General features: G+C 43.8%; 2 protein-coding genes, 1 long non-coding RNA gene and 1 pseudogene across 7 annotated transcripts in view; all 4 read right to left on the reverse strand.

The window, feature by feature from the left end:
* Positions 1-331: 331 nt before the first annotated feature.
* On the reverse strand, positions 332-1651 carry LOC110508472 (protein S100-A11). Its single transcript, XM_036967491.2, has 3 exons — positions 1581-1651; positions 1161-1291; positions 332-620 (listed from the first exon to the last, which is right to left on the reverse strand). The coding sequence occupies exons 2-3, from the start codon at positions 1287-1289 to the stop codon at positions 486-488; spliced, it is 264 nt and encodes an 87-aa protein (XP_036823386.2). The 5' UTR covers positions 1290-1291; positions 1581-1651; the 3' UTR covers positions 332-485.
* A 1446-nt stretch (positions 1652-3097) lies between these two features.
* LOC110536122 (uncharacterized) lies at positions 3098-8165 on the reverse strand (annotated as a pseudogene). Its single transcript, XR_016483593.1, has 8 exons — positions 8097-8165; positions 7780-7947; positions 7387-7692; positions 6473-6770; positions 4673-5046; positions 4321-4527; positions 4075-4192; positions 3098-3869 (listed from the first exon to the last, which is right to left on the reverse strand). The product of XR_016483593.1 is annotated as an uncharacterized LOC110536122 (transcript).
* A 2103-nt stretch (positions 8166-10268) lies between these two features.
* LOC149984878 (uncharacterized) lies at positions 10269-14339 on the reverse strand. The gene is made up of 3 exons (XR_016484513.1): positions 14216-14339; positions 13804-14020; positions 10269-10475 (listed from the first exon to the last, which is right to left on the reverse strand). It is a non-coding gene; the product is annotated as an uncharacterized LOC149984878 (long non-coding RNA).
* Positions 14340-14569: 230 nt separating this feature from the next.
* The window catches only part of LOC110536154 (uncharacterized), a 28586-nt gene continuing 20336 nt past the window's right edge, over positions 14570-22819 (reverse strand). Inside the window, exons 4-11 of one of the 4 annotated variants that reach the window (XM_090190235.1) lie at positions 22235-22296; positions 21684-22131; positions 21307-21543; positions 21027-21050; positions 20356-20408; positions 20088-20204; positions 19723-19957; positions 14570-19041 (exon numbers count right to left, since the gene is read on the reverse strand). In XM_090190235.1, the coding sequence (XP_090046361.1) occupies positions 17258-19041; positions 19723-19957; positions 20088-20204; positions 20356-20408; positions 21027-21050; positions 21307-21543; positions 21684-22131; positions 22235-22296 (2960 nt within the window). In that variant the 3' untranslated portion in view covers positions 14570-17257. Of the gene's footprint in view, positions 19042-19722; positions 19958-20087; positions 20205-20355; positions 20424-21026; positions 21051-21306; positions 21544-21683; positions 22132-22234; positions 22297-22819 lie in introns of all 4 variants that reach the window. The other 3 variants (XM_090190229.1, XM_090190238.1, XM_090190244.1) reach the window with 3 other exon arrangements.

Here is a 22819-nt window from a genome sequence, read left to right on the forward strand (position 1 = left end):
TTAGTTTGGCGAGATATAATTATACTTTCAAAACAAGGAGGGAATTCTGGCAGCGACAAAGGGAGAGAGAGAGAGAGAGAAAGAAAGACAGAGGGAGGGAGGGAGGTCAGGTAGTCATAGATACTATAGTTGTATGATTCATCCATGTTTTATTTTGCTGGACCAATCCTCCATAGCTTTAGAGAGGGAGGGAGAGAGAGAGAGACTAAGGTCAGGTAGTCATAGATACTATAGTTGTATGTTTTATTTTGCTGGACCAATCCTCCATAGCTTTAGAGAGGGAGGGAGAGAGAGAGAGACTAAGGTCAGGTAGTCATAGATACTATAGTTGTATGATTCATCCATGTTTTATTTTGCTGGACCAATCCTCCATAGCTTTAGCAAACACTTGACCATTTAGAAACACAACATGGGGATAACCATACCACTAGAATAACCTATCATTGTAATCATATGGTAGTAACAGAACAAGACATGGAGACATCCTATTGGATAAAGCCGCCGTGTTGATTTGCTAGTCGTCCAATCAGCTGCCAGAACTCCAGGAAGTTGAGCTCTCCGTCATTGTTCTCGTCAATTGAGTCCATGAGTCGGTCGATGACAGCTGGGTCATCAGCGTTCTACATGGGGGCAATAAGGACCGTCAGAAATCACTAGTTAAGAGGCTTCCTTTCCTCTTCTCAGATTCAGAACCACACTGACTGATCTGATTGTGCTTGTCAGAAAAGCCATGTGATGAGAAGAAACCTTTCTACCATCTGTGGTCATGAGAAGGGAACAAGAAAATTAAGCTATTTGATGGGTGTCACTATTTGGCCATTCTAGAAAGGATGGCGGTACAGCACTTTACAAGCACAAATGCAAATGTCTATTTTAGCATGGCCATACTGATATACCACAGGAGGCAGAGGTTGGAAGGACGAGAGGCATCTGTGCAGTCTATGTCCCCATCTAGAGGAAATGAAGTGGACCACAAACTGATGTTGTGGCTCACCAACTCTGCTCCTAGAGAGCTAAAGGGTGGATGCTTTTGTTACAGCCCAGCACTAATCATCAAGCTGAATCAGTTGTATTATAGCTGGACTGGAATAAAAGCCTGTGATCACTGGTTATTATAGTATTACTCAAACGTTACCACAGTATAATTAACATGTAATTACCTTAACGAAGTTGGGGAGTTGTGTTTTGACCAGGTTCTGGAACTCATCTCTGCTCAGTGTGTCTGAGGATCCATCACTTCCAGCAAACGCCTTGAACTGGGACACGAGTACACCAATGGCTGACTCCATCACTGACAGAGAGAGAGGAAGAATGGAGAAGAGGTAGTGTTCTAATGGGACTAAACAGAATACAATACAGACACAGAGGAGAGGTTATTGAACTGAAAAATCATAAATACGTAGATAAAATACTACAGACCAAGTCAGGTCAACGACAGCATTGAGAAAAAACAGCAAGTGTTACAGAGGAGAGAAAGAGAAGGGAGGACAGGAGATAGAAACATTAACCAGAGAGGGAGATAAAAGATGTATATTCAACTTATAGAGAAATATGGAGGTAGATTAGAATGATTAACTCACCTGGACACTGCTGCCGGTAGCTGAGGTGTTGAGTGTGTTGAGGTGGTACGTGTGAAGATAAGTTTCTCTCTCTCTCTCACTCTTATACTCACCTCCTCTTCATAAAATCAAGCCCCCCCCCCCCCCCCCCCCCCATCTCTTGTAAATGTTTCTCATGTCATGGCGTCCATTCTGTCCACTTCAAGGTTAAGGTGTCTGTAATAGTGTAAGCTAAATTACCCCACACTGACCACTGGTTTCTTTCCATGACGTGATTCTAGGATTTATACAACACTGAAAAGCCCTCACCTTCAGACAGGAAACCACACGTGTTCATTTAACCATGTATTATTAAAGATTACAATACGTTAGTCTAGGCGTTATGCTCTGCTCCTTCATGGTAGCTGACTGCTAGAGCATGCATAATGTTAAGCTAATAATAATTACAGGCAGAGAGCAAGGTGTGCTATACCAAATCACCCTGCAGGAAGGAAACACAGAACCTAACAGGTGGAGGCTGTGGTGGCTGGTGGGTAAGCAGAAAACAGACATGTTACAGCAATTGTACTGTACGTCACCAAGAAGACCAGCGCATAGCTTGTGTGTGGCAGCCATCATGGAAGTGTGTGCAGAACCTGGTGGACTAAATAGACCACCATATTAACGTAGAGTGATGATCTCATTGATGCAATATCAGCTGATGCAACACTCAGGTTTCCTGTCTGGCTGCCATATGAATGTTAAGTCACTATGCTTATACTAAAACCTCTCAGAGCAGCTCTTCTGGTTTACTTAGCTTTGGGCAGGACAAATCAACTTCATCAGCAGCAGAAATGAGGGATTGTGTATTGCATGTTTCGCCCTTTGGCTTGGATTTAGAATATTCTATTGATTTGAGCCTGTCTTGATTCAAATCTAACATCAGTGTTATAAAGCCAGTTTTATTGTGAGTGTAGTTACGTGAGTCTTTCATTCTGACCAGAGTCAAAGGGTAGCAGATTATTCCCACCCTCTGGCATGAATGGCATCTCCTCTCCTAGTCCAGCTATCACACAACACACACACAGGGCTTTGTTCTGAAGGTTTAGACTATTCCAAATCTTAAAAAGACACGTCCCCCATTTATTCACACAACACTGTAGAACTGCATCATCAGCATGATTAGTCAGCAGCTTTCACACAGACCAATGTCTTATTAACCCTCATCTCTGTAGCCTGTAGCAATGGATGTCTAGTGATGACAAGACACTGTCCTTCTGCTGCAGAGGGTTAGAACCAACAGGCCCTGGGACTTACTGAGGAGAGGGCAGGTAGACAGCATACACCACTTTCAAACACACACACAGACAAGGACTCTTGCAAGCATGCACACACACATTTTAGTCAGTATAGCTGAGACAGCAACTATACTATGTGGGTCTCTGCTTTAGATGGGAGGAGTGTTGCACTATAAAGCTACTGTAAAATCACATTGCATCAATGAGTTACAGAGTGCAACTGTCACGTTCGTTGTAAGGAGGAGACCAAGGCGCAGCGTGGTAAGTGTACATTCTTCATTTATTAAAGAAATTCAACACTGAACAAACTAACAAAACGTGAAGCTAATACGAATAGTGCAGACAGGCAACAAAACATAGAATAAGAACCCACAAATACCCAAGGGAACATGGCTACCTAAATATGGTCCCCAATCAGAGACAACGATAAACAGCTGCCTCTGATTGGGAACAAATTCAGGCCACCATAGACCTACATATGCCTAGACTTACAAACACCCCATGACATACAAAAACCCTAGACAACACAAAACCTAAATAATAAAGAAAACATAGATAACTAAGGTCAGGGCGTGACAGCAACATGTATTAAAACAAATGGTCATATACAGGAAACAATATCTAACCAATTGAAATGTGTTGTTTTCATGGGAGAATGTTTAGCATATTAATGTTGTCTTTGTGCTCAAATACACACAGCACAGATCCAAGAACAGTTAATTGAACAATCAGTGAATGAAAGGAGACAAAAGAAAGGTAGCCTAGCGTTTAAGAGCATTGGGCCGACTAAGTGAAACATATGCCGACGTGCCCTTGAGCAAGGCACTTAACCCTGTAAGTCGCTCTGGATAAGAGCATCTGATAAGTGGAAGGCAAAGATATCAACGTCAAAATATTATTTAAAAACAAAGTCCAGAAAGGAGTCCCTTGACGTCACCCTAATCTGAGATCAGTAGCGAACACTCTCTCTCTCTAAACGTAGAACATCACGTGGAACATGCAGATGACTTCAGGATGCTTCTGGAGGATCATGCTGCAAAATGAACGTAGAATGAAAGGACATTTGAAAACACATACAGTATGTTATATACTGTAACAGTGCTAGGGTCAGGTTAACCTTCTGTGTAACTGAGTTACAAAGTTACTCATTACAGTGGAGTAGTTACACTTCAGGTAGATGACTTTCATGAGAGCAGCAGGACAAATGGTGCAATGCCTGATCTGACCCCTTCTCTCACCAGTTCCTCTGTGTCGCTCTCTGTAATGTTTCGTCGTAAATGCTCCCAGAACGTTACCCTCTCGTCCTCATCCTGGGGCCAGTCCAGGTAGGTCCGGGTTCTGGCCAGCTTAGCAAGCCTGCAACACAAACACCCAGTACATCATATCACTACTGTTCATATCACTACTGTTCATATCACTACTTTTCATATACAATGTATTCCATTCTAAGTTCAATCCATTCAAGAGATGAGTTGGTGTGTTACCTGTGGAAGGCGGACAGCTCGAAGGGGGAGATGTGTTCTAGGAAGATGAGGATGAGTCTGTGGCTGCGCTCAGACAACAGGCGGTGTGTGGCCACTCATCTCCAGGCCACACCAGTCACTCCTCAGGTAGCATCTGGTCAACACACACACCGTCCTCCTGCTGCAGTAGATGTTCTCAGCGATGTTATCCACGATGCCCTTCCCTACCTGGGACAGGACACAACAGGCTGGGTGCTGTTTATCAATCTAATCTAATGTATTTGTGTTTGTACTATTATAGCACATATTCTCCATTCTCACACACACACACTTGCATGTTGAAGCACGCACTCGCCCGCGCACACACACACACCTCAAAGTCTTGGTGGTGCAGACACAGTCATAGTCGTGGCTCCCCCTCTAGCATCGGGGCCATCTCTCCCAGTACCCACGCCATGTCACGACTGCTGAACGACACAAACTCATCATACCTCACCTCTATCAGCTTCTCCCACTGTTCCCCCATCCTCCTCCCCACACGTCGCTCCACCCATCCTCTCAGATGAAAGAATAGAACGACACAGGGCCAGCGGAGGAAGCTGTATCCTAGCGCCAAGCACAGGAGGGTGCACACAGTGGCCGTTGTGGAGACGTAGGACAGGAAGTCGTCTTCGGTCTGGCATAGGCGCTCCATGGTGGACAGGAAGTTGAGTCGTTGGTACGGTGATGAGAAAGAGACAGAGAGATCTTAACTCAAATGTTTACTGTTTGCTGATGATCTGGTACTTCTGTCCCCAACCATGGAGGGCCTACAGCAGCACCTAGATCTTCTGCACAGACTCTGCCAGACCTGGGCCCTGACAGACCTGGGCCCTGACAGACCTGGGCCCTGACAGTAAATCTCTCAAAAAAAGACAACAATAATGGAGTTCCAAAAAAGGTCCAGTCGCCAGGACCACAAAAACACTATACCTACCTCGGCCTAAACATCAGCACCACATGTAACTTCCACAAAGCTCTGAACGATCTGTGAGACAAGGCAAGAAGCGCTTTCTACGCCATCAAAATGAATATCAAATTTGACATCCCAATTATGAACTGGCTTTAAAATACTTGAATCAGTTATAGAACCCATTGCCCTTTATGGTTGTGAAGTCTGGGGTCCGCTCACCAACCAAGAATTCACAAAATGGGACAAACACCAAATTGAAACTCTGCATGCAGAATTCTGCAAAAACATCCTCCATGTACAACGTAGAACACCAAATAATGCATGCAGAGCAGAATTAGGCCGATACCCACTAATGGTTAAAATCCAGAAAAGAGATGTTACAACCACAACCACAACCACCGAAAAGGAAGTGATTCCCAAACCTTCCATAACAAAGCCATCACCTGCAGAGAAATGAACCCAGAGAAGAGTCCCCTAAGCTGGTCCTGGGGTTCTGTTCACAAACACACCCCACAGAGCCCCAGGACAGCAACACAAGTATACCCAACCAAATCATCAGAAAACAAAAAGATAATTACTTGATACATTGGAAAGAATTGACCAAAAAACTAGAATGCTATTTGGCCCTAAACAGACTGTACACAGTGGCAGAATACCTGACCACTGTGACTGAACCAACATGAAATTAAGCTTTGACTATGTACAGACTCAGTGAGCATAGCCTTGCTATTGAGACGTCGCCATAGGCAGACCTGGTTCTCAAGAGGAGACACTGCCCACAGTGTGCCATCACAGCAGCAAGATTTGTGAACTGTTTCCACAAGAAAAGGGGTTGTACAACCCATACTTATGTTTATTTATTTCCCCTTTTGTTCTTGAACTATTTGCACATTGTTATAACACTGAATATAGCCATAATATGACATTTGGAATGTCTCTATTTTTTTGAAACTTTTGTGAGTGTAATGTTTACTGTTCATTTTTTATTGTTTATTATCTATTTCACTTGCTTTGGCAATATAAACACATGTTCCCCATGCCAAAAAAGCCCTTTGAATTGAATTGAGAGCGAGAGCTACAGTAATGTGGAAGACAGCATTGGCAGTAACACGTGATGCCATCACTAGAAGGATCTAAGGACTCTAAATGTGAAGGTAGAGACACCAGGGTCATTATCAGTAGGCATGAAACTAAAAGCAGTTGGAAAAACGATCAATCAATGAATGATTTGATTGATGGACCAATAGCTAGTTAGTACCCTGGTGAGGAAGTTGAGTCGACAGTTGATCAGCACTAGGCTCCTGAGCTCCGTCAGGTTCCTGAAGGTAACACTAGGGTCTGTGTGGGTGGAGAAGTTGAGGTTGGTCAGTTTGAGCCTCTTCAGCTTTCGTAGCTGGTTGATGGTGGTGTAGGGGGTGGCAACCTTCTCAGGGTTGGCTGAGAACTCAAACGATTCCAGGTTGAGGAAGTAGGGGGCCAGGAAAAGGTTGCTGCAGTCAAATGTTGTCCCCTCGCCCACCTATTTTCAGAACATGTGCATTACTAAGATTACAGGACAATTACTGGTAGCTAGCCAGATCAGCGTCTGCTGCAGCCAAGTCCTTCAGCACAACGTTATTGAGGCATGACAATAACATGAATTGGCTGTAGGAGAAACTTATCTGGCTAGCTACCAGTATGATTAATTTTCCTGTACAAGATCTGCTGCTTAGCTATAAAGCAGTGTTCTTCAATCCTGGTCCCGTGGAACCACAGCTTGACATAAGTTGATCAGGTGAACCAACCCACTGGGCACAGACATCATTTGGTTGAGTTGTCAACAAATGTCACCATGTCATTAGATTTAGGTTAAAAGATTGGTGAAGAAAATACTAAATGTTCTTAGGTTGATGACTTTTTGCAAATCCAATCAGTTTTCCACTTTATTTCATCGTCATCACAGATATATTGTTGTTGCTTGAAATGATGTGGAAAGAACATTGATTCAATTAGTTTTTGCCCAGTGGGAAGTGTGTTAGTACTGGAGGATGGAGCAATAGCCTGCACACCTATACTTTCGCCAGGACCATGGTTGAAGATTACTGCTAGACATCACATTGAGATACAACACAGAGTAACTCCTCATCCTGGCCCACCTTCAGCTCTCGGACCATGGGGAACATGTTGTTTTCACAGTCAGAGGACTGGATCATCTTCCCTCTGAGTTCCAGGACCATGGGGAACTCAGGAGCGGGAACATGGCCTACGGTGAGGTAGGTTCCGGGGCCTGTGTTGATAAGGAGGTTCTGGAGCTTGGTGGGGAAGCCCAGGAACAGCATGTTGAGGTAGAGCTGGTAGATAATGTCTATCTCTCCCAGGCTGAGGTCTTGGAGTCGATGCTGTCTACGGAACACCCCATGAGCGATGCCCCCTGAGATCTTGTTCCCTTCCAGGAGGAGAAACTACAGTCACATCATCAATAATTGATTACCAAAATCTGTTTCCCCTCCAAACATATAGCAGTTACCACATCAACACAAATATCCGACCTCTAGAGCAGGCAGACCCTCAAAGTCGTCTTCTCCCAGCAGGGAGATTTTGTTGTGGGTGAGGTCGAGGACGCGGAGGAGCGGCATCCCCTGGAGAGCCTGGTGGGCCAGGGAGGAGATATGGTTCTCACTCAGATCCAAACGCTCCAGCAGGGGCATACAGGAGAACTGAGAATGATCATGACAAACACACTCATCGCCATACTGATTTTATATAGCATCATACAAATATCTCAAGTCAAATACATTTGTCAGCAAAGTTATTGTCTCTCAGTTTGTTGAGGAATAGACATTAAACAGAAGTGACACAGACTGACCTGATCAGTGGTGATCTCAGTGAGGTGGTTGTTATGGAGAATGAGAGAGGTGAGGTGAGGTGAGGTTCTCCCCCCCCCCCCCCCCCCCCCCCAACGAGGCGTTGGTCAGCTTGGTCAGGACCATCATCAGACCCAGTATCTGACCGGTACCAGTCCAGAACCCCAGGTCCATACCAGACAGATCCTGAGAAGTCACAGACAGCTGCCTCAGACCAGGACCACACCTACAGAGTCAGGGTTAGCATATTGCATTAGCCTGGTTGACAGATCTGTTCCTGTGCTCATTTGTTGTTCATAGTCATGGCAATTAATTTTCACATTCAAAAGATCAATTGGAGTCCTGTAGCTCAGTAGGTAGAGCATGGCACTAGTAATGTCAGGATAGTGGGTTTGATTCCTGGGACCACCCATACGTAAAATGTATGATCGCATGACGAAGTCACTTTCAAATCAAATTGTATCAGTCACATGCGGCGAATATACAGTGCCTTGCGAAAGTATTCGGCCCCCTTGAACTTTGCGACCTTTTGCCACATTTCAGGCTTCAAACATAAAGATATAAAACTGTATTTTTTTGTGAAGAATCAACAACAAGTGGGACACAATCATGAAGTGGAACGACATTTATTGGATACTTCAAACTTTTTTAACAAATCAAAAACTGAAAAATTGGGCATGCAAAATTATTCAGCCCCCTTAAGTTAATACTTTGTAGCGCCACCTTTTGCTGCGATTACAGCTGTAAGTCGCTTGGGGTATGTCTCTATCAGTTTTGCACATCGAGAGACTGAAATTTTTTCCCATTCCTCCTTGCAAAACAGCTCGAGCTCAGTGAGGTTGGATGGAGAGCATTTGTGAACAGCAGTTTTCAGTTCTTTCCACAGATTCTCAATTGGATTCAGGTCTGGACTTTGACTTGGCCATTCTAACACCTGGATATGTTTATTTTTAAACCATTCCATTGTAGATTTTGCTTTATGTTTTGGATCATTGTCTTGTTGGAAGACAAATCTCCGTCCCAGTCTCAGGTCTTTTGCAGACTCCATCAGGTTTTCTTCCAGAATGGTCCTGTATTTGGCTCCATCCATCGTCCCATCAATTTTAACCATCTTCCCTGTCCCTGCTGAAGAAAAGCAGGCCCAAACCATGATGCTGCCACCACCATGTTTGACAGTGGGTATGGTGTGTTCAGGGTGATGAGCTGTGTTGCTTTTACGCCAAACATAACGTCTTGCATTGTTGCCAAAAAGTTAAATTTTGGTTTCATCTGACCAGAGCACCTTCTTCCACATGTTTGGTGTGTCTCCCAGGTGGCTTGTGGCAAACTTTAAACGACACTTTTTAAGGATATCTTTAAGAAATGGCTTTCTTCTTGCCACTCTTCCATAAAGGCCAGATTTGTGCAATATACGACTGATTGTTGTCCTATGGACAGAGTCTCCCACCTCAGCTGTAGATCTCTGCAGTTCATCCAGAGTGATCATGGGCCTCTTGGCTGCATCTCTGATCAGTCTTCTCCTTGTATGAGCTGAAAGTTTAGAGGGACGGCCAGGTCTTGGTAGATTTGCAGTGGTCTGATACTCCTTCCATTTCAATATTATCGCTTGCACAGTGCTCCTTGGGATGTTTAAAGCTTGGGAAATCTTTTTGTATCCAAAGCCAGCTTTAAACTTCTTCACAACAGTATCTCGGACCTGCCTGGTGTGTTCCTTGTTCTTCATGATGCTCTCTGCGCTTTTAACGGACCTCTGAGACTATCACAGTGCAGGTGCATTTATACGGAGACTTGATTACACACAGGTGGATTGTATTTATCATCATTAGTCATTTAAGTCAACATTGAATCATTCAGAGATCCTCACTGAACTTCTGGAGAGAGTTTGCTGCACTGAAAGTAAAGGGGCTGAATAATTTTGCACGCCCAATTTTTCAGTTTTTGATTTGTTAAAAAAGTTTGAAATATCCAATAAATGTCGTTCCACTTCATGATTGTGTCCCACTTGTTGTTGATTCTTCACAAAAAAATACAATTTTATATCTTTATGTTTGAAGCCTGAAATGTGGCAAAAGGTCGCAAAGTTCAAGGGGGCCGAATACTTTCGCAAGGCACTGTATATACACATACACACACACACACACATACAGTACCAGTCTAAAGTTTGAACACACCTACTCATTCAAGGGTTTTTCTTTATTTGTACTATTTTCTACATTGTTGTAATGAATACAATGGTAGACAGAAAGTTGGTTTCAAGCACAGGGCGCAGCAGGTGTTCATTTGTAAAGGACCACAGGAGGAGGCAGGTAGCTGGGTCCAGGGGCAGGCAGAAGGTCATACACAGGGGGTCCAAAAAGGCAACAGTACAGGCATGGAGAAGGCTAATGACGTAGTGCAGGAGATCGTACAGTACAAGCAGGGAATAAGATAAAAGGCGTCATTAGTGAGGATGGCCAAAACTATGGTACACAGGAGGACTAATATGGAAAAAAACATGTATCAAAACAAACAATACCTCACAATGACGGGGTGCAAAGAACTGAACTAAATAGTGTGTGTAAATGACATACAGGTGTGTGAACAGGTGATCAGAATTCAGGTGATTGGGATCTGGAGAGTGAGCTGCGTTCAGGGGATCTATGTGTTTGAGAGTGTGAGCTGGAAAGTGGGCTGGAACATGAGCTGCGTTCAGGGGATCTTCGTGTTTGAGAGTGTGAGTTGGAAACAGACGTTACAATTATAGAATAATAGTGAAGACATCAAAACTATGAAATAACACATATGGAATCATGTCGTAACCAAAAAAGTGTTAAACAAATCAAAATATATTTTATATTTGAGATTCTTCAAAGTAGCCACCCGTTGCCTTGATGACAGATTTGCACACTCTTGGCATTCTCTCAACCAGCTTCACCTGGAATGCTTTTCCGACAGTATTGAAGGAGTTCCCACATATGCTGAACACTTGTTGGCTGCTTTTTCTTCACTCTGCGGTCCAACTCATCCCAAACAATCTAAATTGGGTTGAGGTCAGGTGATTGTGGAGGCCAGGTCATCTAAGTCAGCACTCTCCTTCTTGGTCAAATAGCCCTTACACAGCCTGGAGGTGTGTTGGGTCATTGTCCTGTTGAAAAACAAATGATAGTACCACTAAGCGCAAACCAGATGGGATGGTGTATTGCTGCAGAATGCTGTGGTAGCCATGCTGGTTAAGTGTGCCTTGAATTCTAAATAAATCACTGACAGTGTCACCATCAAAGCACCCCCACACCACCACACCTCCTCCATGCTTCACGGTGGGAACCACACATGTGGAGATGATCCGTTCACCTACTCTGCATCTCACAAAGACACTGCGGTTGGAACCAAAAATCTCAAATTTAGACTCATCAGACCAAAGGACAGATTTCCGCAGGGCGAATGTCCAATGCTTGTGTTTCTAGGCCTAAGCAAGTCGCTTCTTATCATTGGTGTCCTTCAGTAGTGGTTTCTTTGCAGCAAGCCTGATTCACACAGTCCTCTGAACAGTTGATGTTGAGATGAGTCTGCTACTTGAACTCTGTGAAGCATTTATTTGGGCTTTCATTTCTGAGGCTGGTAACTCTAATGAACTTATCCTCCGCAGCAGAGGTAACTCTGGGTCTTCCTTACCTGTGGCGGTCCTAATGAGAGTCAGTTTCCTCATAGCGCTTGATGGTTTTTGCGACTTTCAAAACTCTTGACATTTTCTGGATTGACTGACCATCTCTTAAAGTAATGATGGACTGTCGTTTCTCTTTGCTTATTTGAGCTGTTCTTACTATAATATGGGCTATCTTCTGTATACCATCCCTACCTTGTCACAACACAATTGATTGGCTCAAACGCATTAAGGAAAGAAATTCCGCAAATTAACTTTTAACAAGGCACACCTGTTAATTGAAATGCATTCCAGGCGACTACCCCATGAAGCTGGTTGAGAGAATGCAAAGAGTGTGCAAAGCTGTCATCAAGTCAAACGGTGGCTACTTTGAAGAATCTTAAATATATTTTAATTTGTTTAACACTTTTTTGGTTACTGCATGATTCCATATGTGTTATTTCAGTTTGGATGTCTTCACTATTATTCTACAATGTAGAACATTTTAAAAACAAATAAAACCACTTGAATGAGAAGGTGTGTCAAAACTTTTGACTTGTACACACACATATATGTATATATACATACATACATACATACATACATACATACACACACACACACACACATACATACATGGGCTTTTTCAAAACAGGGCTCCCCCTGTCTGTTTGCCCACAGAGCATATCTGACTACAAACTATTTTGAAACTACAAAAAATATTTTGTATGAGGATGTAATATTGTATAGTGCTGATCTGTTCTATTGTCCTGGTTGTCTGTAACCTACCTGAGGTCAGTGCTGATCTGTTCTATTGTCCTGGTTGTCTGTAACCTACCTGAGGTCAGTGATCTCTGTTCTATTGTCCTGGTTGTCTGTAACCTACCTGAGGTCAGTGATCTCTGTTCTATTGTCCTGGTTGTCTGTAACCTACCTGAGGTCAGTGATCTCTGTTCTATTGTCCTGGTTGTCTGTAACCTACCTGAGGTCAGTGATCTCTGTTCTATTGTCCTGGTTGTCTGTAACCTACCTGAGGTCAGTGCTGATCTGTTCTATTGTCCTGGTTGTCTGTAACCTACCTGAGGTCAGTGATCTCTGTTCTATTGTCCTGGTTGTCTGTAACCTACCTGAGGTCAGTGATCTCTGTTCTATTGTCCTGGTTGTCTGTAACCTACCTGAGGTCAGTGATCTCTGTTCTATTGTCCTGGTTGTCTGTAACCTACCTGAGGTCAGTGATCTCTGTTCTATTGTCCTGGTTGTCTGTAACCTACCTGAGGTCAGTGCTGATCTGTTCTATTGTCCTGGTTGTATGTAACCTACCTGAGGTCAGTGATCTCTGTTCTATTGTCCTGGTTGTCTGTAACCTACCTGAGGTCAGTGATCTCTGTTCTATTGTCCTGGTTGTCTGTAACCTACCTGAGGTCAGTGATCTCTGTTCTATTGTCCTGGTTGTCTGTAACCTACCTGAGGTCAGTGATCTCTGTTCTATTGTCCTGGTTGTCTGTAACCTACCTGAGGTCAGTGATCTCTGTTCTATTGTCCTGGTTGTCTGTAACCTACCTGAGGTCAGTGATCTCTGTTCTATTGTCCTGGTTGTCTGTAACCTACCTGAGGCCAGTGCTGATCTGTTCTATTGTCCTGGTTGTCTGTAACCTACCTGAGGTCAGTGATCTCTGTTCTATTGTCCTGGTTGTCTGTAACCTACCTGAGGTCAGTGATCTCTGTTCTATTGTCCTGGTTGTCTGTAACCTACCTGAGGTCAGTGCTGATCTGTTCTATTGTCCTGGTTGTCTGTAACCTACCTGAGGTCAGTGATCTCTGTTCTTTTGTCCTGGTTGTATGTAACCTACCTGAAGTCAGTGATCTCTGTTCTATTGTCCTGGTTGTCTGTAACCTACCTGAGGTCAGTGATCTCTGTTCTATTGTCCTGGTTGTCTGTAACCTACCTGAGGTCAGTGATCTCTGTTCTATTGTCCTGGTTGTCTGTAACCTACCTGAGGTCAGTGATCTCTGTTCTATTGTCCTGGTTGTCTGTAACCTACCTGAGGTCAGTGATCTCTGTTCTATTGTCCTGGTTGTCTGTAACCTACCTGAGGTCAGTGATCTCTGTGCACTCAGCATAGGGTCCCAGGCCAGGCTTAAGGGAACACTGTATGAACCCTCCAATGTCTTTCTGTACATACATATCCTCTTCATAGCAGTCACAGTGACGCCTGATCACCCCCTCTGCTCCGTCACACACACGCTCACATACACTCACACCGGGCCTCCACACCCAAAACACAAACGTCATTCTTGGTGTTAGACCTAAATGAAACACAGAACATTTATGTTACAGCACACTTTTTATTAGAACGACATGGCATAGAGTAATGACATAATCCTCATAACAAACACCTAATTAACAATCAATAAATTCCAAGTACATACCAGCTGACAGGAAACTAAAATGGACTATACAAGTGAAGAACAGGACAGTCAAAGTGAAGTAGGACAGCTCACCTCAGTGTTCCGTGTTTAAAAACGGTCTTCCTTTGCCAGACCTCTGTGCTTCTAATGGGGGGGAGAGGTCTGTACTTCTGTCGACACCTAGACCGCTACAGTCTCGTGCAGAATACTAGAGAACAACCTTTAAATATGTCTTGAGAAAAGGGAAGTGAAAACAATGTCTTTACTGCAAAAGTTGTTGTGTAGGTTTAAAATAGTCAGATAGAGGTTCTCTGTGGCTGTGAAGTGCTGAAGGTTAATTACCAGACCTGTAACGGACAGAACAGCAATACTTTTCATTCTCACCTCTCACCACTTATCAGTCGGCATAAAGCTGACATTTTGGACACAACAACATGACAACTGTTCTTCAGAAGGTCAAAGCTTCATTTATTAGGTTGCTTTTATCAAATGTTACATTTGCACATTTAAATCACACAAAGTGGAGTTTTCAACGATGCCTCTAAGCCCACGTGGTTCAACTTGAATGTCCATTCAATCAATGTTTTAATGAGTGGATATGGGCTTGTCAATCATCAGATTTACACAGTTACCATCATGTAAACATAGGGCATCAGTCAGACTTTATTTTACAGCCCTGCTTCATCTGGTATCTACCTGGTCTTTACTATGAAACTATGGTAACAGACATACCTTTTGGCACTTATCTCAAAGAATTCAACAGAATTAGAAACTATTACAATGAATATTAAAAAAATTATAATACAAAAGTTGTTATTAGGTGGATATTGTGATGTAATGATCATTCTACTATTTAAGTAAATACCTGGTAAATACAGGACTGTAAAGTAAAGTTGAACCACAACATCCAACTGTTTTCTTTCCTGAAGACAATCCTTATCTTAAGTGCCATGAGCATTTTGCTTCATAATAACTGTTGCAACATAACCAAAAGTAAAGACGTTTTAGTGTTTCAATACATTCCCTCTTTATCCAAAAGTAAAGACGTTTTAGTGTTTTCAATACATTCCCTCTTTATCCAAAAGTAAAGACGTTTTAGTGTTTTCAATACATTCCCTCTTTATCCAAAAGTAAAGACGTTTTAGTGTTTTCAATACATTCCCTCTTTATCCAAAAGTAAAGACGTTTTAGTGTTTTCAATACATTCCCTCTTTATCCAAAAGTAAAGACGTTTTAGTGTTGTCAATACATTCCTTCTTTATCCAAAAGTAAAGACGTTTTAGTGTTTTCAATACATTCCTTCTTTATCCAAAAGTAAAGACGTTTTAGTGTTTTCATATTAGTGTCATCATATTACAGTGTCTCCAAAGCAAGTTACTGTGCCTTCTGACATTTATAAAATCCTCTATTTTATTTTAAATAGAATATATCATTCAAATGTTTTGTAAGTGTGTGGTGTTTTAGTGCACTATTTACAACCTGTTGAACATTGACATGAAAATAAAGACCTGCATCACCATCACGTTACACTCACTCCTCAGTACTTCAGTCACTTTGTAAATCTATCCTTTAATGACCACATCTCACAAACAAAAATAAAGTTATTAATAAATAAGTTAACAGAAATGATTGACATGAATGAAAGCTACCAACGCTACATGCCGCCAGTGAAAGGGTTAACTTGGCAGTGCACAATGCATAGTGTAATCTACAGCGGAAACACACTCCTATTTATGAAACAGTGTTACACCACTGTTTTAGGCTAGCGATCCTGGGTGGTTTGGTTTCCTATGTGCTTGGGGACAGTAAGAGGTTAGGCGAGGGGTTGATTTGGGATTGGCCATTGAGAGACACATTCTAGTCCCCTCCGACTAGCTATGTTAAGACTGCTGGATGGACCTCTGTTTCCTCAGTGCCACTGGCCTGCTTGTCTCTCTCTCTATTCCCATCAACAACTTCACAGATCCCTCTGAAATGAATGCCTGAGGTGTGTGTGTTTGTGTGTAATACATTATTCATTTTAGACTTTTAAACTGTTGAAATGGAAAATAGCATAAGCTTAAAGACATTAGTAGATAGTGTGTGTGTGTGTGTGTGTGTGTGTGTGGACGTGTTTCACTATATTTGTGGGGACCAGAAGTCCCCACAAGAATAGTAAACAAACAAATTTGACCAACATGGAACATTTTGTTAGTCCCCAAGGTCAAATGCTATTTCTAGGGGGTTTAGGGTTAAGGTTAGAATTAGTGTTATGGTTAGAATTAAGTTCAGGGTTAGGAGCTAGGTTTAAGAATTAATGTTAGGGTACAGAATTTTGAATGGGTTAGTTATACAAGGTTAGATATACAAGACTGTGTGTGTGTGTGTGTATATATATATAATACCGTTCAAAAGTTTGGGGTCACTTAGAAATGTCCTTGTTTTTGAAAGAAAAGCTAATGTTTTGTCCATTAAAATATCAAATTGATTATAAATACAGTGTAGACATTGTTAATGTTGTAAATGACTACTCTAGATGGAAGCGTACAGAGGCCCATTATCAGCAACCATCACTCCTGTGTTCCATCACTCCTGTGTTCCATCACTCCTGTGTTCCATCCCTCCTGTGTTCCATCACTCCTGTGTTAGCTAATTCAATTTTAAAATTCAATTTTAAAAGGCTAATTACAATTAATGAAGCTGCCAGTTGAGAACTTGTGAGGCAATTGTTTCTCAAACTAGACACTAATGTTTTCTAATGATCAATTAGCCTTTTAAAACAATAAACTTGGATTAGCTAACACAACGTGCCATTGGAACACAGGAGTGATGGTTGCTGATAACTGGCCTCTGTATGCCTATGTAGATATTCCATTAAAAATCAGACGTTTTCAGCTACAATAGTAATTTACAACATTAACAATGTCTACACTGTATTTCTGATCAATTTGATTTTAAAATGGACAAAAAAAAGTGCTTTTCTTTCAAAAACAAGGACATTTCTAAATGACCTCAAACTTCTGAACCGTGGTAGTGTATATATATGTATGTGTGTGTTGCTCCTCCTAAATTCTACCTTGCAGCACATCCATCCATTTTCCTCCACCTTTATCTTTCCGCTCCTCCTGACATGCGTTGACTCCCTTTCTCACTCCATCACACCCGTCCTCTCCCACTATCCTTCTTCCACTTCTCCCTCTCTCCTCCCCCTGGAACTGAAAACCTGTTCATTGCCTCTTCCTCAAAGTCATCCACCTCCTCCTCTACCTCCTCATCCTCCACCATATCCTCTAAGATGTCCTCCACATCCTCCACAAAGTCCTTGAAGCTCATCTGGTCGTGAACGAACACTCCGTCACGGAAGAACTCCTTGGTTAGCTTACTGAGCTCCTCCCTCTTGGAGGCCTCCACCCCCACCCTCTCTGCCTTGACCAGGTAACCCAGGAGCAGGGCCTCAAACTCTGGCATGGTGACAGGGAGCAGCCCCTCTGCCTGAGCGCAGGCCTCCACTGAACTGCAGTGGGTTTGAGGGTTGGGTTTGTGCTGCAGTCGTTCTCTCTGGTAACTCCAGTAGTCAGGTTGCTCAAGGGGGGGTCTGCGGTGGGTTTGGGGAGGGCCCTTTTCTCTCCTTCTCCTCTCTTTCTCTTTCTGCCCTTCCTTAGAGTAGTGGTGGTGGTGGTGGTCCTTCTCGTACTTGTCATTCCCCCTGTCCTTTTTCCAGTTCCCACCATTTCTCTCCTCCTTCAATCCTTCCATCTTTCTATTTGCATCCGACCACTCATTTTCTCTCCTGTTGTCCTTACTCTTCCACTCTTTACTGACGTCTTTCTTTCTGTCTTTCTTTGTCCAATCTTTCTCTCCCTTCCACTCCTTTTTCTCTCCTCTCTCCTTCCATCCTTTGCCAAGGTCCTTATAGTCATCCTTGTCTTTCTTCCACTCCTTCTCTCCCTTCCACTCATCCCTGCCCTTATTATAACCTCCTTTTCTTAGAATGTTGTCCTCTTTTCCATTCTTCTCTCCCTTCCACTCATCCCTGCCCTCATTCCAACCCCCTTTCCTTTGATTTTTCTCCTCTTTTCCATTCTTCTCTCCCTTCCACTCATCCCTGCCCTCATTCCAACCCCCTTTCCTTAGATTTTTCTCCTCTTTTCCATTCTTCTCTCCCTTCCACTCATCCCTGCCCTCATTCCAACCCCCTTTCCTTTGATTTTTCTCCTCTTTTCCATTCTTCTCTCCATTCCACTCCTTGCTATCACTCCATCTTTCAGGTTTTTCCTTTTTCCAATCTTTCTCCACCTTCCAGTCTTTTTTCTCACTCTTCTCCTTCCATTCCATCTTGTTTCCTCTGTCCTTCCATGGTTTGCCCTCATCCCCTCTGCTAGATTTATCTTTCTTCCATTCTCCCTTCTTGTCTTCTTTCTTCTTCCACTCTTTCTCCTCTTTTCCTTCTTTCTCCTGGTCATATTTTCCACTTCTCCACTCTTTTTCAACCTTATAATCCGTCTTCCCTCCCTTATTCCAATCCGTCTTCCCTCCCTTATTCCAATCCGTCTTCCCTGCCTTATTCCAATCCGTCTTCCCTGCCTTATTCCAATCCGTCTTCCCTCCCTTATTCCAATCTGTCTTCCCTGCCTTATTCCAATCCGTCTTCCCTCCCTTATTCCAATCCGTCTTCCCTCCCTTATTCCAATCCGTCTTCCCTCCCTTATTCCAATCCGTCTTCCCTCCCTTATTCCAATCCGTCTTCCCTCCCTTATTCCAATCCGTCTTCCCTCCCTTATTCCAATCCGTCTTCTCTTCCTTCAACTCTGTTTTCTCTCCCTTCCCTGGTTTCTTGACCTTCCTCTCTATTGTTCCGGCTGTGTTCTGGCTGTCATCCCCAGATTGGCCAGAGGGGGGCGGGACAGAGGCAGAGACTGGAGGTGATGCTGCTTCTTTGGCTAAGGAAAGAATTGAAGAGAATTAGACATTTTTGTGTTTGTGTGCATGAACATGTATGTGTGTGTGTGTGTGTGTGTGTGTGTGCTAGTTCAGTCACTGTGGCTATTAGTGTCACTAGCTAGTGCTTTCCCCTTGTCCCCTCCCTCTCTCCTACACATTCCCTACTCCCCTCCCTCTCTCCTACACATTCCCTACTCCCCTCCCTCTCTCCTACACATTCCCTACTCCCCTCCCTCTCTCCTACACATTCCCTACTCCCCTCCTACACATTCCCTACTCCCCTCCCTCTCTCCTACACATTCCCTACTCCCCTCCCTCTCTCCTACACATTCCCTACTCCCCTCCCTCTCTCCTACACATTCCCTACTCCCCTCCCTCTCTCCTACACATTCCCTACTCCCCTCCCTCTCTCCTACACATTCCCTACTCCCCTCCCTCTCTCCTACACATTCCATACTCCCCTCCCTCTCTCCTACACAGACCTGTGGGTTCAAATAGTACTGGAAATCTTCCAATTACTTTTAGGGATTGCTTTAGCATGCCTGGTGTACCAGGTGGGCGGGGCTCGTTTGCAGTTAAGACAATTTTATTGTGCCAGGCATTCTCAATCAAGCCCAGCTGAAGTACAGTATTGTAAATGATTTTAAATAGTATTTGAAGCCAGGTCTACTCCTAAGTACCTGTGCTGTGTTTTAGTTCAGTCACTGTGGCTCTGAGTGTCTCTAGATCCTTCTGTAAGACAGGAACAGACTCCAGCTCTCTCTTCATCCTCTCGTTCTCCTTCTGAAGGACAGGGAGTGACATCATCTCTTTCTTCAGCCTACCGTGCTCCCTCTCCACCTCCTCCCTCTTCTTTCTCTCCTTCCCTCCATCCTCCGCCTCCTTCTGGGCTACTTTTAGCTCCTCTTTCTGTGCCTGATTTTAAAAAATAAAAAAAGAGGATCCTTTGAGAATATAGGCAGCACACACACACAGTTGAACATTAAGTCAGAAAGAGAGAGAGGGGGAGAGGAAGAGAGAGAGAGAGAGACAGCGAGGGGCCTACCAGGAGTTGGGCTTGCAGTACAGCTATCCGTGGGTCTTCTTTAGCAAGTTTATTCAGTTGGTCTGTACTGTCAACTTCTACAGGTGGTGGAAGAGGAACCTCAGGATTCAGCCATTCCTTTGATAACACACACACAGACAAACATTACACACACACAAACATTACACACACACAAACATTACACACACACAAACATTACACACACACACACACACTACCATTTGAATGTTGAAGTTAGAGGGGATAAGATAGAGAGAAAGAGGCTGACCTGTTTTCCCACCACCTCTGTTTCTCTCAGCTCCCTGGCATCATAGTCCCCCTCTGGAAGGACAACAGCTGTTATAACGCATCACAACACTGACACAGAATGTTACAATGCATTATATCACAGTTATAACAAGTATAATGCATCATAAAGACAATGGAGACAACCACAGACATATCAAATAATACATTGGGGACAATACACATCACTCAAACACTAGGATGCACTATCACCATGACAACAAAACACAAGGATGGAATGCAACACAGTGCATCAGTGCATGTCAGGAGCTTCCTCATCAAAGCATTGAGAAACAACATGATGCATCAAAACACACTCAAATGGTGTAATGAGGATGGGCAGGCAACATTCACCTGCACAAAGCCCCCTCAGCACACACACACACGTTATCATTATCAACGTGCACTTGTCATTTGTAATTGGCTAAGTAACCCTTCAGTTACACGGGGGGAAAAAAACAAATCATTAAGCGAATATCAATTTCTAACATTCATTGAATAGTAATATTATATACAGTGTAGATCTAGAGAGAGCAGTGCATCTTGGGAAAGCATGGAGAGCACTGTCAACCAAGCATGTGAGTGTTAATCGCATAACACTCCTCTTTTCATCTGGTACACACACACACACACACACACACACACACAACCTACCACCATCCAGGTCCAGGAAGATACCTGTAGACATAATACAGTCTCAGATACACCTTTATCTGCGTCCACGACTTCAACCAACACACTACTGACTAGCTGTGATGTGGGGGACAAATCCCTTTAGTCTAATCATTCATCATTATGTGAAGCACATCGTGTTACCGTCAAAGAGAAGAGACAGGCACAGGTGACATACAGGTGTGTGTAGGTTGTACACAGGTCACTTAAAGGTAACAATATTGTATGTTACCATAGTAACAGAAACTGCAGACACACACACCTGAGAAGATGATGGTTCCGAGGCCCAGCAGTATGACAGCTCCTAGGATGCACTTGTTGAGAGAGAAACCAGTCTCCTCTTGCTCCCTCTGCTGCGGAATCCGGAACTCATCCTCCTCCTCTTCTTCCTCCTCCCTTCCGATCTGCTCCAGAGCCGCCAGGAGAGACCCCCTCCTCCTCCTCACCCCTGACACCCCTTCCTCCTCCTCCCCCACCACCTCCGTTTCCAGATGGGAGTCTGGCCCAGGGAGAAAGAGAGGAGTTATAGCCACTGAACATTAGCTTTAAAGGGACAGTTCACACAAACTACATTTTAAGGAGAAGTGACAGTGAAGCTAATGTTGTTACGGTGCTCCAGACAGATGCCTTGTGTCTCACCTGTCTTGGCCCTGATGTCAGACAGATCAGACTCCTCCTCTTCCTGCCCAAGCCCCTCTTCATAATGATGATGCACATCCTGTATATACCCCTCCGCTTCCTGTACAAGCCCCACCTCTTCCGGTGGCTCAGTGTTGAGCAGCAAGGCAGGGGGCTCTTCAAGATCGGGGGAGGAGCTAATGTGGGTGTAGGAGTCAGAGAACGAATCAGGGTCAGAGATGGGAGGGGCTGAGTTCCCAGGGAGGCTTCTGGATTGGCTGTGTGTATTTGGGTCAAGCCCTGTGGGGGCGGGGACTTCTAACAGAGAGCTCGGAGGAGCAACACTAGCAGAGGTGGAGTCAAGGGCAGGGGTGGAGTCAGGGGCAGGGTCAAAAGGAAGGTCATGGGTGGGACTCTCTACAACAGGGGTGTAATCCTTGTCTCTCTCTGGTTGTGTTTCCTGGGTCTCCTGGGGATGGATGTGAAACAACTGTTAGTGTCCAAGACCAGTCAGTGTTTCCTCTAGCTAGATATGATCCTAGGTGGGGTGTCAATAGAGATGGATCTCTAACCTGCTGTAGCTTCACAGAGTGAGACTCTTCAGCAGACACTGCATCCTCCCCAGGCCTATTCTCTGATAGACAGACAGACATGTTAGAGGTTAAGTAGTATAACAGTATTAGTGCCTGTAGGTTATACTATTGCAGTTGCTACCCGTCATTCACGGCAGGGCAGACCCCACCTGTTTTGTGTGTTATTTGGCATTAATACATTTCACATATCAGTTTGCAAACAATGAGTTAATAACACTGCATACAAACATGGTCTCTTTTTAGATTTCCTGAGTAACGCAGCTCCAAAATGCAGGTGTTTTTGCCAGGCTCAGCGCTTTCTGTGGTGGTGGGGCAGCCAGCGGAAAATACAGAGCGAAGGGGTTGGAAATGTTCTCTAGTTGGGTCGTGAATGGGTCAGTGTTCTGTCACTCATGGGGACACTACGTCAACGCAAAATCTACAGGGAGATTCTGCAGCAATGAAGGTCCACAAGAACACAGTGGCCTCCATCATTCTTAAATGGAAGAAGTTTGGAAACGCCAAGACTATTCCTAGAACTGGCCGCCCGGCCAAACTGAGCAATAGGGGAGAAAGGCCTGGTCA

Source organism: Oncorhynchus mykiss, chromosome 2 (assembly GCF_057628025.1).
Source record: "Oncorhynchus mykiss isolate SJ-2025 chromosome 2, ASM5762802v1, whole genome shotgun sequence".
Classification (NCBI taxonomy): Eukaryota; Metazoa; Chordata; class Actinopteri; order Salmoniformes; family Salmonidae; genus Oncorhynchus; species Oncorhynchus mykiss.